At 42.2% G+C, this 15,235-nt stretch overlaps 1 protein-coding gene across 4 annotated transcripts; it reads left to right on the plus strand.

Moving 5' to 3' along the window:
* The first annotated feature begins 1,228 nt into the window (after positions 1-1,228).
* On the plus strand, positions 1,229-15,079 carry papolg (poly(A) polymerase gamma). 4 transcript variants are annotated; one of them, XM_037465403.2, is made up of 24 exons: positions 1,229-1,572; positions 2,301-2,459; positions 2,688-2,754; positions 2,889-2,970; positions 4,497-4,606; positions 5,814-5,867; positions 6,367-6,478; positions 6,595-6,684; positions 7,189-7,327; positions 7,449-7,521; positions 9,027-9,147; positions 9,242-9,326; positions 9,729-9,782; positions 9,880-9,999; positions 10,392-10,501; positions 10,641-10,762; positions 10,872-11,029; positions 11,169-11,278; positions 11,480-11,694; positions 11,786-11,857; positions 11,947-12,006; positions 12,223-12,326; positions 12,430-12,530; positions 13,124-15,079. In XM_037465403.2, exons 1-24 carry the CDS (start codon positions 1,556-1,558, stop codon positions 13,297-13,299), a joined length of 2,511 nt encoding a protein of 836 aa, XP_037321300.2. In that variant the 5' UTR covers positions 1,229-1,555; the 3' UTR covers positions 13,300-15,079. The 4 variants fall into 4 exon arrangements, with proteins under 4 accessions (XP_037321300.2, XP_037321301.2, XP_062422425.1 ...); XM_037465404.2 differs by having other exon boundaries at positions 11,489-11,694; XM_062566441.1 differs by lacking the exons at positions 9,027-9,147; positions 9,242-9,326; positions 9,729-9,782; ... (9 more) ...; positions 12,430-12,530; positions 13,124-15,079 and having other exon boundaries at positions 1,230-1,572; positions 7,449-8,211.
* Positions 15,080-15,235: the final 156 nt, after the last annotated feature.

Here is a 15,235-nt window from a genome sequence, read left to right on the forward strand (position 1 = left end):
TTATTCATACGTGTATTTACGGATTTATTTATAGATTTATCCATTTATTTTTACTTATGTCATTTTTTGTCCACTATATTCTCACATGTATTGATAGTATTTGCATGTTATTATTATTAAGATAACGTAAAACTGAGTCTATATCCCGACAAGGGATTGAAAAATGTATGATTCTGTTGAAGGATACATTTTCATATTGATGATAGATAAAGATGACACGATTTATTTGCGCTAATTTTCCATCAGATGTAATGACGTAAACTGGGCACTAAAGGGAGCTGTTCACCGCAGTGAGATCAGATTGAAGCTGAAAGTCCAGTTTGTTGGGTAAATGGCACAGATGTTCACATAGACACACCTATACACTTAAACATATATATATATATATATATATATATATATATATATGCACAAATATATTTAAAACAGTGTTATATGTGCCGAGCATTCAGCATTTATATTGTGCAGTGGCTTTTCATCAGTTGACTTAAAGTGATGCATATAGAATTTAAGACATTTATCAATATCCGTTAGAAAATGCTGCTTTTTGATACAACATACACAAATTAAAAATTGACAAAAGAATCGCAGTTCACAATATTATAAATTATCAATATATGCATTAAAGTTGTGTAGCTTGTTTCTCTCTCTGCTTTAAATGATGTCCCACAACTATTCTATTTCAATGTTGCCTTTTTTATTTGTGAAATACGGTCTTGTATTAAGTACATTTATTGAGTTAAGTACGTTTATATTCACTGCGAGAAAAAAATGGTCAAAATATACTCATTATTGGCCTTTACAATTTTCTACAAAGTATCTATTATTGAATATCAGTATCAGCAATAACACACAGATAAACATTGTCTGTGTTGATTATTGGTCTGATTATTGGACTGAAATTATTTGCTTTTTAGTTTTATATATTTAGGTTTCCCTCTAATCATTCAAACCTGCATTTTTGCAAGTTTGAACAAAATAAAAGGACAACCTGAAATAAAGGACTTAACCCAGCAAAGTATTGTGATTTAGTTTTTATGTCATTTTCATAATATCCTCATAAATTCGCTAAGTTACATATCGAGTTGAACGTATTAAACCCCGCATTGAGTGATAGCGTCGAACGTTGTGTGCAGCGGAATCGGGCCTCTGAGGTCACGTGGTTCGTGGCTTCATTGAGGGAGGGGCTTGTACTCTGACGATGGTCGCTCAGCGTGCTGCACGCACACATTCGACAAAAATCCCGTTACATTTGTAGTTTTAAATTGAAAAAAAGTCCCAACAGTTACCAATCCCGCGTCAGGTGCCTTCATTCCAAAAACCCTTCCGCGTTTTGTAAATCAATTAGATATGAATATCCTGTCCGCATGGACGCTACGCGCTGATACGTTATCTTATAAGAAGTGATTCCGGTTCAGTGGGAAGGTTTGAACTCCTCTGGAAAGTGACCATTGTTGTAATCAGGTCGAGGCTGTTATCATTTCTACTTGCTGACTTTCTTAGTTTTTTTTACGGGTTCACAGCAAGAAAAACAGCACAGGCTTTTCAAAGTGTCATGAAAGAAATGTCGAGGTAAGTCGTACACGTGATGTACTATTCCCTCTTTGGCCGTATTTTTTCGCGTTTTAAGAGTGTCCTGAAGAATAGGCTAAAGGCTAACGTTAGCCAACTGTCACAACAACAAGGCCTGCAGCCACCGTTTGCTGGCTAGCGCGCTTGTTTGTTAACTACGGCGTGAGTGCAGCTGACAAAATGAACGGCGGCCGCTCGATTTTGTTTCTGAAAATGCCAACTGCTTAATATGTCTAACTAGTAAGCGAGTTGTTAGCTAAACGAAGTTGTTCCCCGTAGCAGCGAGCTAACGTCTGCTAACTTGCTAAATTAGCCAGTTTGTTAGCGCTTCCAACCTGTTTGTAGCCTCTGGGCTAACGTCCTTTCGCCGCCAGCTTGGAATGTAGCATAGGTTAGCTCGCTTCGAACACGCTTCTGCTATTTTGTCATATTCTGTGTTTTTATTCGCACCAAACTACGAAGTCTAGCGTAGGTTTTTGTGTGTGAATAATGTGCATTTAGCACATTGCCGTCAGAGTCGTATGTAACGAGTGTACACATGGGCTCGCTGGGGAACAGATTCTAGCCAAGCACCAGATTTCACAAAATGCGGCTGGTACAGATGAATGCAATCGCTTTGACTACGCTCTCTTGCTTTTAAGTAACACCGGGTTTGAGAAACCATGGCAGTAATATAAAAATAACGTAGTAACGTTGTGCTGTCATTGCGTGTATTGTTTCCCTCGCAGCAACATGCCTGGTGGGCAGCAGCCTCAGAAACATTATGGCATCACTTCTGCCATCAGCCTGGCACCCCCGCGAGAAATAGACAACCAGTACACCAAGAAGCTCTGCGACGCTATGAAACCTTTTGGGGTGTTTGAGGACGAAGAGGAATTGAACCATAGGTGAGTAACTCAAATTGTCTTTTTAACTGTGGTGGGTCTCTGGTCAATCGCAACTACAGGTACAAGTAGTGCCCACTGAAACAGTAACTTTCCTTATAATGCACCAGCACTTATGTCGTATTCTCAACAGATACACTACTAAGCTTAACCAAATATTGCATTTACTGTATGTATACCTACATATATATTTTGAGTGAAATATCCACTTTAAAGTTATCTCCTTTTCAGACTTGCAGTTCTCGGGAAGTTGAATAACTTTGTCAAAGAATGGATCTCGGAGATTAGTGAATTAAAGGTGGGTTGTATTGCATGCGCTTTACGTGACTATCAATAATAGTGGTTACTTTATCAAATTCTAAAGCTTAATGTTGTGTCATATGGAGTAAAAACATACCAATTTCACTGACTATACACCTGTCTCTCCCACAGAACCTCCCACCTTCGGCTATAAGCTGCGTCGGGGGCAAGATATTTACATTTGGTTCATACAGACTTGGAGTACACACAAAAGGTACGTCTAGTCATTGCAGCAACATCAAATTACTCTAAACATTGATATCCCATGTACTGTGCTAGTCGATATTAGCATTAAAAATATCAAACTGATATGAAGGTAGTTGAATATTACTGAAACACAGCAGTGAACTCCCTCTTAGCGTGGCTATCTCAGTGTTTTGAAAAGCAAAAGTTCGACATGACCACACCAAAGCACAATGGCATTGTCAACATTGGCCTTCCATAGACTGTAGGCATGATTGTGAATGTGATCAGAGAACCTCATTGCTTTAAACAATTGCAAATTCTTCCGGGTTCTGGAAGTAAACCGGAAGTTGACCATGGAAACGCTTTTTGCATTGGAAGTAAAACCGAGGCGGGACACACAGCGGTGGATTGCAGTGGAATTCACACGGGTGTTTTAGGGGTTAAGGCTGTAAATGAAGTTCATCATCCACAAACCCAGAACGCTCGGTTACATTAGAGACAACTGGTTTTTGTGCAACGTCTACGGACCACAGCGAATATTTTAGTTTAGCTTGGCTGTCTTCCCCCCTCGACCACTGTATGTTGTTACTAAGCAACATAGACGCGAACACACGTGACAGTTGGGTTTGTTTTGTAGTCCACTTAAATCAAATTAAACTTAATTGCCCAACAATGGTGGCTAAAAAATTGCTACATGGCTAGTAACTTTGGAAAACCACTAGCCTGACATGTGAGCAAAAATGTTAATGTCAAGTGGTAGTTGGATAAAATAATTGAATTGGTATGGATGTTAATCTGAACAATTCATAATGGTGCGGTTTGATTGGTATCTGCTATGTCGCAAGTTCAATTTAGTGCTTGCTGTATACCAATCTTAATTTCTGAATAAATCAAATGTTGAAACTGCCACAATATGTCCCATTCAAATTATGACGGCGAGTGTCTGCCAGCATAGTGAGCATGACCACCGTCCCTTTTACAATTAGTACCCTCAAATATTTTGATATCTCAAAATCTTTAATCTCTTTTGCCCACATTTGAGATAAATGGTCTATCAAAACCCCCCTATCGCAGCAGATTATCATACAAATCTATTGGTATTTACAAGTTGAAGTACCAGTTACCACTTTAATAATTTATTTTAATGAAGTAAGAAGTTCAAACTCCTTAAAAGTTGGCGTGGAAAGTAATTAGAGAATATAAATATCCTTTACAGTAAAAACTCAAGATGTCACATCTGCATCACTGAGTACATGCAACAGTAGATGCTTTGTAAAGAAGCATGCGTTGGTAATGAGACCTTGGATCAGGAACACTATTTACGTCACTTCCTTCCATCTAAACCATTAACGTTGTATAGTCTGACTGTACAAAACAGGGTTGGGTGTTATCAGTTGGCCGGCCACCAAAAACAATAATCAAGGCCCTACTTGTTAAATTTACTTACTTTATCCTTGAATGCCCCAACTTCTCAGATAGTCATTGAAGCTGTTGCTCCTTTAACATCCTGGGAAACAAGGAACCTGCGGCTTAAAGTGCAACTGTTTTTTTCAGGAGCCGATATTGATGCCTTATGTGTGGCCCCACGCCACGTAGAGAGAAGTGACTTTTTCCAGTCTTTCTTTGAGAAATTCAAACAACACGAAGAAATCAAAGACCTGAGGGTAAGTGTCTGCAAAGGAAGCCCCCCCCCGCTTTGTACCTAAGCTGAAAGTCTGTCTCCAATCAAAGAGCAACAGACCACCTGTGTCACGGCTCCTGAGGGACACCTCCAATGTTGAGGAGAGCGGTTTACTGTTTTGAGAGGCTTTTTCTTTTTTGCTGAATAGTTAGAATGAATTCCCCAAGGTGTGTCTTAACATCAATATAAATGATGGAAAATGTCCTCCTTTCTAGGAATGTAGCGACAATATATTTTAATAGAATTTTAACCATAGCTGCTATTCTTTAAAGCAGTGGTTCTCAACTGGTCTTGCTCCGGGACCCACCATCACCCCTTAATGACAAGTCGTGACCCAAATCGGGAGATATTCTAGCGGTCCACGGGGGGGGGGGGGGGGGGGGGGGGTGCTGCTAACTGTTTTCTTTCCGGCGGTCATCTTTTCCCGTTCTAATTGCCGCGCTTGACTGAAACATGGACGGACGAGGCGGCAAAAAAAACGACACTCCGCTGCATTAAAAAAGTCCCTTCAAAATAAAATCACAGGATGATTTTTTTTTTTTTCCATTTTCATTTTCCCGTGCAAAGGCCCGCGACCCACTAAAAACGGGTCCGGACCCACCAGTTGAGAATCACTGCTTTAAAGTGTCTAAGTAAATGTCTGCAGATCTTTTCCAAAAATTAAAAAAAAAAGTTTAAAAAGTGGGTGGATGAACGTTACAGAGAGCCCTCTTGCGTTAGTTGGATTTTCTGGGGGGAGAATGGTATTGGTTCAATATCAAAACTCATGTTTCCACAGACTCATTCTACGCTCTGCTAAAGTTTTCACAATTTGAAATCTTCTCTCAGACGTCTGTTAACAATAAAGGAAACATTTTAAAAGAGCAGCTCTGCTTTTGCTTCTGTGCAATTTGAGATGTACCCAATGTCCAATACACAAATGAATTGAAGCAGAATATAATATATGCATTTAATGCAGACTTTTGGGCTAGATGACACTGGTACTGGTTAGGTTTTACACAGCCCCGACTAGAATGGCATAATAACAATTATGTCATTCTGTTGCTTTAGTATTTGAATGTTATGACGGAGTCTTCAAACTATTTGGTTCAGTCCTAGTCTTTCACCTCTTAATCAATGTCAGTCAGTTTCTTGACTTTAACTTGTCTTGGATGTGTTGGTGATATTGTCTCCTTTGGTGCTTTCTCAAGGCTGTGGAGGATGCTTTTGTACCAGTGATAAAATTCAAATTTGATGGAATTGAGGTAAGTAACTTTGTCTTCATGTAAGGGCTTTTACATAACAAATAGAACTACTCGTACATTGTTGAACAAATATTTTATAAGTTTCAAGAATACACATTGTTAAACAAAAGGTCAAGTCTATCATGGCCCAAGTTATTGACAATACCTGTTGCGTAAATGCTGTCAAATTCATTTTTGTAAATGTCTTTGTCTGTTTTTTAGGGCAAATTAATAGCCCTTAAAGTACAAGTGTCTTGATCTATAGTTTTTTTATATGAAATGACTTAGGAGGCACTGGATCTTGACAAAATATCAATCTATCATTTTTTCCCGACATGTTTTAACTGTTGTAAGGATTGTCTCAGCTGTTGCTGTCTGCTTGAATAGCTATCAAAATATTTTTATTTTTGCTAAAGAACTGGAAGCTCATCACACTGAGCCACGCTGCTAGGCACCTACTGCCATTGCCAGACGGGTCCTTCATCACGTTTTTTTTTTGATTTTCTCTTCGTCTGAGCAGATCGACCTGCTTTTTGCCAGACTGGCCTTACAGTCCATTCCAGACAACTTGGACCTGAGGGGAGACTCCATCCTGAGAAACCTGGACATCCGATGTATCCGCAGTCTTAACGGTAAGCCACATGTCCGTTACTGGTTTCTACCAGAGCCACTTGAAATCAACGTCTTATTTCGGAAGTGAAATGCTTCTCTCTCAGTGTTTTGGGTTTATGCCATTTTTGTCCCGCAGGTTGTCGCGTGACTGATGAAATTCTGTACCTGGTGCCAAACAAAGAGAACTTCAGGCTGACACTGAGAGCCATCAAACTGTGGGCGAAACGTAAGTAGATTCATTTAGGAAGAAATTATTGATATTGCTTTATTGAGCAGGAATAAAAGAAGTTTCACTATCTTTTAAAGGCATTAATAGCTAAACAATGAGCACGTTGCTTTACCTACTCTTGGGGTCGTACTCTGTACGGCGTCGCTAACGTTGCCTGCGGTGGACGTAGATTAACGCCTGCTGCACAAACAGTAAATTTCTGCCTTTGCGCATGATGAAAAAACAATGTTAATCAAATGTATTACGGCCCAAATAAACATTGACAGAAGCAATTCTAGTGTATCATAGAGCGGCGGTTAGAGTGGGGAGATTTTTGAATGCAGATTTGTATGGCGTATCATAAGTATTACTTGTAATCTACTTAACATTAACAAATATTGCATTCCTTTACCTGAGCAGGTGCCCTCTTGATTTAGTGCGTTCAAAGTAACCCTGCTCGTGACTTTGGGATGTCTTGCCTCCAATTGATATGATAATTCAAGTTGTGCCCTCCTCCTGCAGGCCGTGGGATTTACTCCAACATGCTGGGCTTTCTGGGCGGAGTGTCTTGGGCCATGCTGGTGGCCAGGACATGCCAGCTGTACCCCAACGCTGTGGCCGCCACGCTTGTCCACAAGTTCTTCCTGGTGTTTTCCAAATGGTGAGTATTGAGCTTCCCACAACATCACATTCTGTCCTGTAGCACATCGTGGCAGCATTTCACCGCCTCAAGGGAAGTTGGTTCACATTTTGAGGAAGTTTTGTTCACTTCCTCCCTACAGGGAATGGCCGAATCCTGTTCTATTGAAACAGCCGGAGGACAGTAATCTTAATTTACCCGTGTGGGATCCCAGGGTGAGTATGCCACCAGTATTTTATTCCCACATGTTAATAGTGTTGTAATTTGTAGACTCAAGAAATGGCGCCCGTACAGAGTTGATCTGCTAAATTGTGAGTTTGCTAGTGTTGGTGTTTTTAAATTAAGCTCAACTGATAAATGTATAGGCACATTTGTTTTTCTCCTATTTCATGTCTCCTTGTTCATCTTGTCCTTGCGTGTCCCGGAAAATTTGATCGTGTTCTCTATCTTGAGTTCCTATGCCCTCACCACTGCTCGGAAGAGGCTTCCACAGAGCACCTTGGCGCAAGGAAGACTTCCCACGTGGACGTCCTTTTTTTCTTGTTCTTCAGACGCGCCCTTTCAGTAAAAATGCAATTTAAAAAACAAAATAGATCTGAAATTTGTGTTAAATCCCCTAATCCCAACACCACAGTCAAACTGGAGTGTTGAATAACAGTACTGTGTGCAATAAGTATTAGAGGACACCTTTACATACTCTTCTTGCAGGTTTTCCATTTGGATATTCTTCCCTTGGCATGGGGCTTTTAGTTGCTTTTGCTGTTTTTATAATAGTACCATAAATAAATTTAACCCATAAGTAATCGGTCTATTGCCGTAAGTGGGGGAAAAAAATAACGTTCTAGCTGCTGTAACTGCTGTGTTATATGTGTTGTGTCCCTTCAGCAATAAACACATTTAAATTATCTCCTGGTGTTGTTTTCGTTCAGTCACAGCACGGCCGACCCAAAACGTGTATTGGGCTTGAAGTGTAGTTGATTGAATTTTGAAAAAATGAATTTTAGAAAATATCCCAAATGTTTGGGGTCCTTTAGCATGCTCATCGTAAGACCAATATAGAGCTGAACTTGATCGTTCCATGCTGCTGGCAGATGTGGAATACTTGTCCCAACTACATTGTGTTTTCACCACAAATCGTCTCTCAGGAGTCAGATCCCCCCCCCCCCCCCCCCATCCTTTTCTATTTAAACATGAACAGCTGATATTCAAAGGAAAACCCATTAACTAAACTGTGCGATGTCCCTGCAAGTCCAGTGGTGTTCAGACCAATCTGGACAACATTTAAACACGGCCTTGCATGTGTTGTCCTGCACCTGATATGGAGGCCCAAAGTGGACATGTGATAGTCCAAAGGGTTTTGTCATGTTGGCGAATGTTGAACTGCAACTGTTCGCACTTCCAGAAGATGCTAAAGGCTCCAAAAAAAAAAGCTGATCTAGCTGTGCAGCCTTCATCGAATTCCTGCACATAAAGATTGAAAGGATCCCAACAGGTTTCCTTCACCTGAACTCTTTCACTTCACTTAAGGAATGCAGGTGATGGAATGTAGCCTGTGTGTCTGTGTGTGTGCTGGGAGGGTTGAGCACTAAGGGGGCCTTTCTGTACGTGGGCGTGTGAAGTTGCCCGACACACTCAGCATGGCGCTTGAGTTTGCTGGTAAAGGCTCTCATTTCTGCTGTGGTCCCTGTGGCGTTTCTTTTTTTCTTTTACCATTTTCTAGGTGAACCCATCTGACAGATACCACTTGATGCCCATCATCACCCCCGCCTACCCCCAGCAGAACTCCACGTACAACGTCTCCACATCGACACGCACCATCATGAGCGAGGAGTTCAAATACGGTAAACAGCAGCCTAGTTCTCCAAAAGGTAATTGTATCAACTTGACTTCCTCAGCCAGATAACGTTGTTGTCCCACTGTGTTGTACATCAACAGGCCTTAGTGTCACAGATGAGATCCTTCAGGGAAAAGCAGAATGGTCCAAACTCTTTGAGCCACCCAACTTTTTCCAAAAGTACAAGTAAGTGGTTTCCCCTTTCCCCTTTTTTTTTATCATGCTAAGTTATGTGACAATGAGTTGTGTGATAACTTTCAGTCATGATTGCATTTATGCCGATAAAACCAAAACCGGATGATTCAAGTTTCTGACAAATGAATTATCATATTTTGGGGGTGTTATGGGCACATTTGACTCATCCCGATGCGCTTAGTCGACCATGGACGACTCATTTTGTTCATGGAAGTTCCTCCTGCACAAGCACCCCAACGGACTTCTCTGCCACGCTCCGTTGGTGGCGCTGCTGTGCCATCATTACCTGGGGGCCGGTGTGAACAGTAGAAGCTGTTCCTCTTGAATTCACAAGTGTGCAGCGTTTTGATCCATTGACAACATCTTCATCTGATTTTCCGCTCTGTCCTGCAGGCATTACATTGTTCTGACCGCCAGCGCTTCCACAGAAGAAAACCACTTAGAATGGTGAGTGTCTGTAAGGAATGAAGCTCTACAGCAGTAGCTGACTCCTCTAACAGAGTCTGTGAAAGGCCTTGATGTTTTTTTTTCCTTCCTCCCTCAGGATCGGCCTGGTGGAGTCAAAGATCCGCGTTCTGGTGGGAAACCTGGAGAGGAACGAGTACATCACTCTGGCTCACGTCAACCCTCAGTCCTTCCCCGGGTCCAAAGAGAACCGCAACGAGTGAGTTCAAGTTTATCTAGAACAGCGGCTCGGTGAGAGACCAACTCCTGCTAATCATTAATCAAACCTTCCTCTAGGTTTCATTCTTTGTACTTGTATAATACGTTTACCGCAATGAGTCATGAAGTCATTGTTTGTGTATTCTGTCATTGAGTGCTGAGAAAGCACACATCATGGAAGCCAGTATTAATTATTATGTATATGCTGTGGCTTCTCAAGCGTGTTTATGTGCTCTTATCTTATCTAGGTGTATAAATATTAGTAATTACTAATTAGTAATATGCAGAAGGAGTCTAAACTGAATAAATTGATTAAAGACTGATTAAATGTCAGGAGTAGTGCAGAGTTTCCCCTACCATTGTAAACACATTGCTTATGCTTTTCTGTAACAGGAACGACTTTGTGTCCATGTGGTTTATTGGGATCATCTTCAAGAAAGTGGAGAACGCTGAGAGTGTTAACATCGACCTGACGTACGACATCCAGTCCTTCACAGATACTGGTAGGTCACATCACTCTGTATGCGGTTTGGGAACGCTGTGGTCACAACTTTTAAGATCAAATGCTTTTATTACTGTAAAAGTCTAACGTATTTCTATAAAAAAGGTGCTTGTTGTCAATGATCCCGTTGTTTCCTGCAGTGTACAGACAAGCAAACAACATCAACATGCTGAAAGATGGGATGAAGATTGAAGCGACGCACGTGAAGAAGAAACAGCTCCATCAGTACCTTCCTCCCGAACTGGTGCAGAAGAAGAAGAGGGTAAGTCGTCTTCCCTTCATCAGCACCAACACCGCAATACTTTTTTTTAATGTTTATTGTTATTGACTTGTCTCCTTATTATATCTCAATCTGCTTCTTTCTTGTGCAGAGTATAGCTGAGATGAACCGTAGCTCCAACGGGGGAAGCTCTAAGCGCATCTCTCTGGACAGCAGTCACCTAGACAGCTCCAGAGACACTGACTCAGGGACTCCCTTCACCTCCCCATTGGGCAAACCCCTGAAGCCCGCGTCCGACACGGAGGACAGGTATGATCCGCCTCCACAGTGCATTTCTCACCAAATGCAGATGCGCTATTCTAACGCAGAGCTCTTTTTTTTTGTGCCAGATATGACAAAATCCACAATAGTTTTCTGAGCCAATATTTTTGTGTTGCGTATTTTGCAGCGTCAGTCCTCCCAAGCAGCTCTTTATGGAGGCCTTCCCAGCACCCAGTGCTGAAGCTGCAGCTGCAGCTGCTACGGACCAGGGCATGTCCATCTCTGTCATTGGCTCCAGTGAGTTGATTTTCCAGTGACTATTCCACACTGTGCGAAAGGCTGTTGAATATAAGAGTTTGTCAAGCAATAATAATTACATTGCAAACGCTCTACATCCAGAGAATATGAATTCACAAAAGTTAATTGGGATATGAGCACGACCCTTTGATGGATGTCAAAAAATCTTATTCCAGTTTGCTCTCGCTTTGTCCCCTTTTGATTCCGAAGAGCCAGCGGCCAAAGCGAAGCCCGCCTCCCCGCCGCCCGGCAGCTCCTTAACGATGGCGCAGAGCGGCAGCGACGAGGAGCCTGCCGCCGCCAGCAGCCCCCAAGAGGAGCCCAACGGCCTGGAGGACCCGGTCAATGGCGCCTCTGTCAAGAGACCGCACTCGCCAACACAAGAGGACCTGGCCAAGAGGCACAAAGAGACAGAAGTGAGGAGGACAGGGAGCTGCTGTGTTCAAATATGTACTTGGTCTTTAGTTATGAAAGCGGTAGATTAAATGTACACTTTCTTTGCTGCAGGTGGTTTCAAATGATGACTCTGCTTTTAAAGAGCCATATCCGCCGTCCTCCGACTCATGCTCACAGGGAGAAGTAGGTCTCATTTCCTCATGCTGCCTTACCATGGACAAGCAGACAAAGCTAAATTAATATTTGCACATTTTGCTTTTCTTCACCATTAGACCACCCTCTCCGGCTCAAAGGCTAAGCCTATTCCAACCATTGATACCTCGAGAACACAGGTAACGTCTTTTCGCCACATGGTGGACTTGGACTTTTTTTTTAGTCTTCTTGGAGTCCCTTAAACCTTACATCTAATCTATTCAGTATAATTTCTTATTCAAACTTAAATTATAAAAGAATTTCAAGTTGTTGCAAAGTTCCACAGCTTAAGTAGCACACAGAAATAATGCTTTTCCAGATGAGTGTTAACTGGATCTCTAATGCCACTTCCTCAGAGACTTCCCAGCATGGAGCTGCCAGATGCCTCCTCTCCTCTACCGGCCAGCAACAGCTGCCGCGTTGTGAAGAATTCCATCAAACTGGCCCTCAATCGCCATAAGTAAGCCTCAACTATTTTCCCAAATGGAAATGGCTGATTTTATTTTATTGACTTTGTTTTAACTTCTTGGCCTGCTTGTTTTGTTTTTTTTAATCAAATGTAGCATCACACCTCCCAAGCCTACAGTGTTTGAAGGTCCTGTCACAGCCGACGCTCCCCCTGCAGTCGAAGAAAAGGGCATGTCCATTCCTGTCATCGGCTCAAGTACGTGCACAAGAGCTTCTTTTTCTGATAATTCAGAACTCTTATATTTGTTTTGACCTGAGATCATTGTGTTGAGTAAAATATTGGGCAAGATTTTCCTTCCCAGATGAAAAGGACATTTTAGGTGCTTGTCTCGAGGTAAACTGAGACGATGAGCAGTATTTGAGGGACCCAAATAGAGCAGCAACAGAATTAGGGAAGCTCAGCAGAAATGAGACTGAAATCCAATGACCACAACGGCACTAATGTGAAGACTAATACACATTTTTGTCAACAGTGTTTAACAACCCCTTTTCTTACTTTTACAGAGTACTTAATGGTATATGTAACAAATTATTATAAAACAGCTGTTAGTTTTTAAAATGTATGAGAACATTTATACAAAGCAAAGCTCTGTCCACCTTAAATGTGCCCGAGCCTTTGGCGTGGTTACCTTTGGAGATATCCCTCTTCACTTCAGTCATCAGGTAGCAAACGAGAGCCCAGAACTTGGCCTTGCCATTAAGGATCCACAAAGTGCACACACACACTTTGTAACACTATGCATCTAACGCAAAATAAACAACTCTTGTCCCTTCTTTTTCCTTCCGTAGAACACGTGGCATCCAAACTCACGCCGCCACCGGTCGGCAGCTCCATCCCCACGTTGGTGAGCCGAGTGGCCGACCCGCTGAACGGAGCGACCGTCAAGAGGTCCCACTCTCCCTCCCTGGAGGAGCAGGCTAAGAGGCTCAAAGAGACAGAAAAGGCCAGAATCCACATAGCTTGAACACACAAATACAGACTGTGATTTATACATGCGTAGAGAACCAGAGAAGACAGACAACTTTTGGGGAGGGGTGGGCGGTGGAGGTTGGTTGGTTCAGGTCTGTCTCAAGTGTGAAGCGGCAGGATACCTCACCCTCAAGTCTTTAGAGAACAGATTTGCCAGTGGATAGGTGAATCGGTCAAACCAGATGTTGTGAGGCGCCCCTCTGTCCCGCTCACAGCCAGAGGGCTTTGGACACGGCAGTCACAGAGATATCCGGCACCAGAACTAATCGTTATTTTTTTTTTTTTTTTTACTCCTCTCCCTCGGTGTTTAAACGTGTACACAGTGTAGGAGGAAAAGGCGCTGTTCTTTTTTTGTTTTGTTTTCTCCTCCACCCTCCCACCCCCAAAATCAACATGTTTTAAACAGCCCAGAACATTTATTGACCGCTTGCTACATACTTCTGTTGTATGCTGATTTCTTTTTCATTTTCTCTCCCAAACAGAAGCCTGTACAGTAAATGTTGATGTACATAACTTTTTTGTCTTAAAGAAGCAAAAGATCACTGTAAGTCTTTTGACCATTCTATTGTAGTTTTATCTAAAAAGGAAAAAAAAGGTTTAAAAAATGTTATTTTTTGTTTTCTCTAATGCTTGTCCAAAAAAAGGAAAAAAAAAAAAAATCTCCAGCCCTCGTTTTTATTTTATTTTGCATAACACTGTATACGTTTGGATACAGTTGGAGGCTTTCGTGAGGGGTTCGCTCGGATACGACAGAAACCACAACGTCTTTGGACCACGACCACCCAAAGGGGAGCGCTGGTTGATATTGGACTTGCGCGCAAAGGTGATGGCTGGCGCCCAGTGACACCAGTGCTTCTCAGCTGCCGGTAAGCGGAAGAAGAAATGAATAGTCCTCCTGTACGGTAACGCTGAAGCGCTCCGCCCACGCCACATACGCCTACTGTATGTCTTGGATTAGAAGGAAAAGTAGAGTTTTGCTCCTTTTCCTGGTGAGTTTGGGGTCCGAAATGGCAAATGAGTGAGCGCTGGACAGCTTAGACGACTACGAGAAAATGTTCCAATATCGGTTTGTGTGCCTACCTGTGATTGTGCGGCGCCTGAAATCTCTTTTCTGGTTCAGTCAGAGAGCTCAACACAAACTAAGCATTTGTTCTAGACAACGTTTGGACCCCCCCCCCCCTCCCACCAAAGTCCTAGGTGGAAAAAGTTTGCAGTGCTTTCTGTAAAGCATTTTTTGACGAGTTTTGCTGGTTCGTGTGTGTATGCATACGTGTGTGTGAGTGATAGAGACTGGTTGTGTTCATGTGATGGAGAGAGATGGAATTCCCTTTGTTTTGGGGTGTTAACCCTCCGCGCCTCCTGTGGAGGTTCTTAAAAGAAAGCATCTCCCGGTGATTGTGGTGCTGCAGGTGGTCAGGAGACAAGGCTTCATCCCGCCTCAGGCCCCCCCCACCCCCCCAAAATCTTCATGGTCTGCGAATGTTTGCTTCCAGCTCCAGAGGGAATGTGTATACGACAGTGTAAAGCGATGCTGAGTCTTCCTGGGAGCAGGCACAGAGGCGCAGGGACACAGGCTCTTTTTTTCTTTTCTTTCCCCATCAGTTGGCCCAAATAAATGTACAGAGAACAGTGTGATTCTCCCCCTCCCTCAAACCCCCACCACCCTAAACAAAGGCATACTCTTCATTACTGGAGGGTTTCTTATCACTTTATTTATATTTGCATATTTGTACCATGTTTTCTTTTCTTTTTTTTTTTCTTTTTTTTTTTTTAAATAGCATTCATAGCAGGTAGGTCTCTTTTTAACGAAATCTACACCACTCTGTTTCAAAACAACTTCTGTTTTGCTGTTTGGACACATTTAACAAAGCAGGTCATTTAGATGTTTGTTTCTAAAAATGTATTGAAAGGGTATTTTTGTATGTGTTTAT

The sequence above is a fragment of the Pungitius pungitius genome, chromosome 13, assembly GCF_949316345.1.
Source record: "Pungitius pungitius chromosome 13, fPunPun2.1, whole genome shotgun sequence".
NCBI classification, from domain to species: Eukaryota; Metazoa; Chordata; class Actinopteri; order Perciformes; family Gasterosteidae; genus Pungitius; species Pungitius pungitius.

What these genes read in the sequence shown, in the direction of transcription:
- papolg (XM_037465403.2), top strand. An exon ending in CATCAAACTGTGGGCGAAAC is followed by an intron (nt 6,685 to 7,188) that starts GTAAGTAGATTC and finishes CTCCTCCTGCAG; the next exon opens with GCCGTGGGATTTACTCCAAC. An exon ending in TACCCGTGTGGGATCCCAGG is followed by an intron (nt 7,522 to 9,026) that starts GTGAGTATGCCA and finishes ACCATTTTCTAG; the next exon opens with GTGAACCCATCTGACAGATA.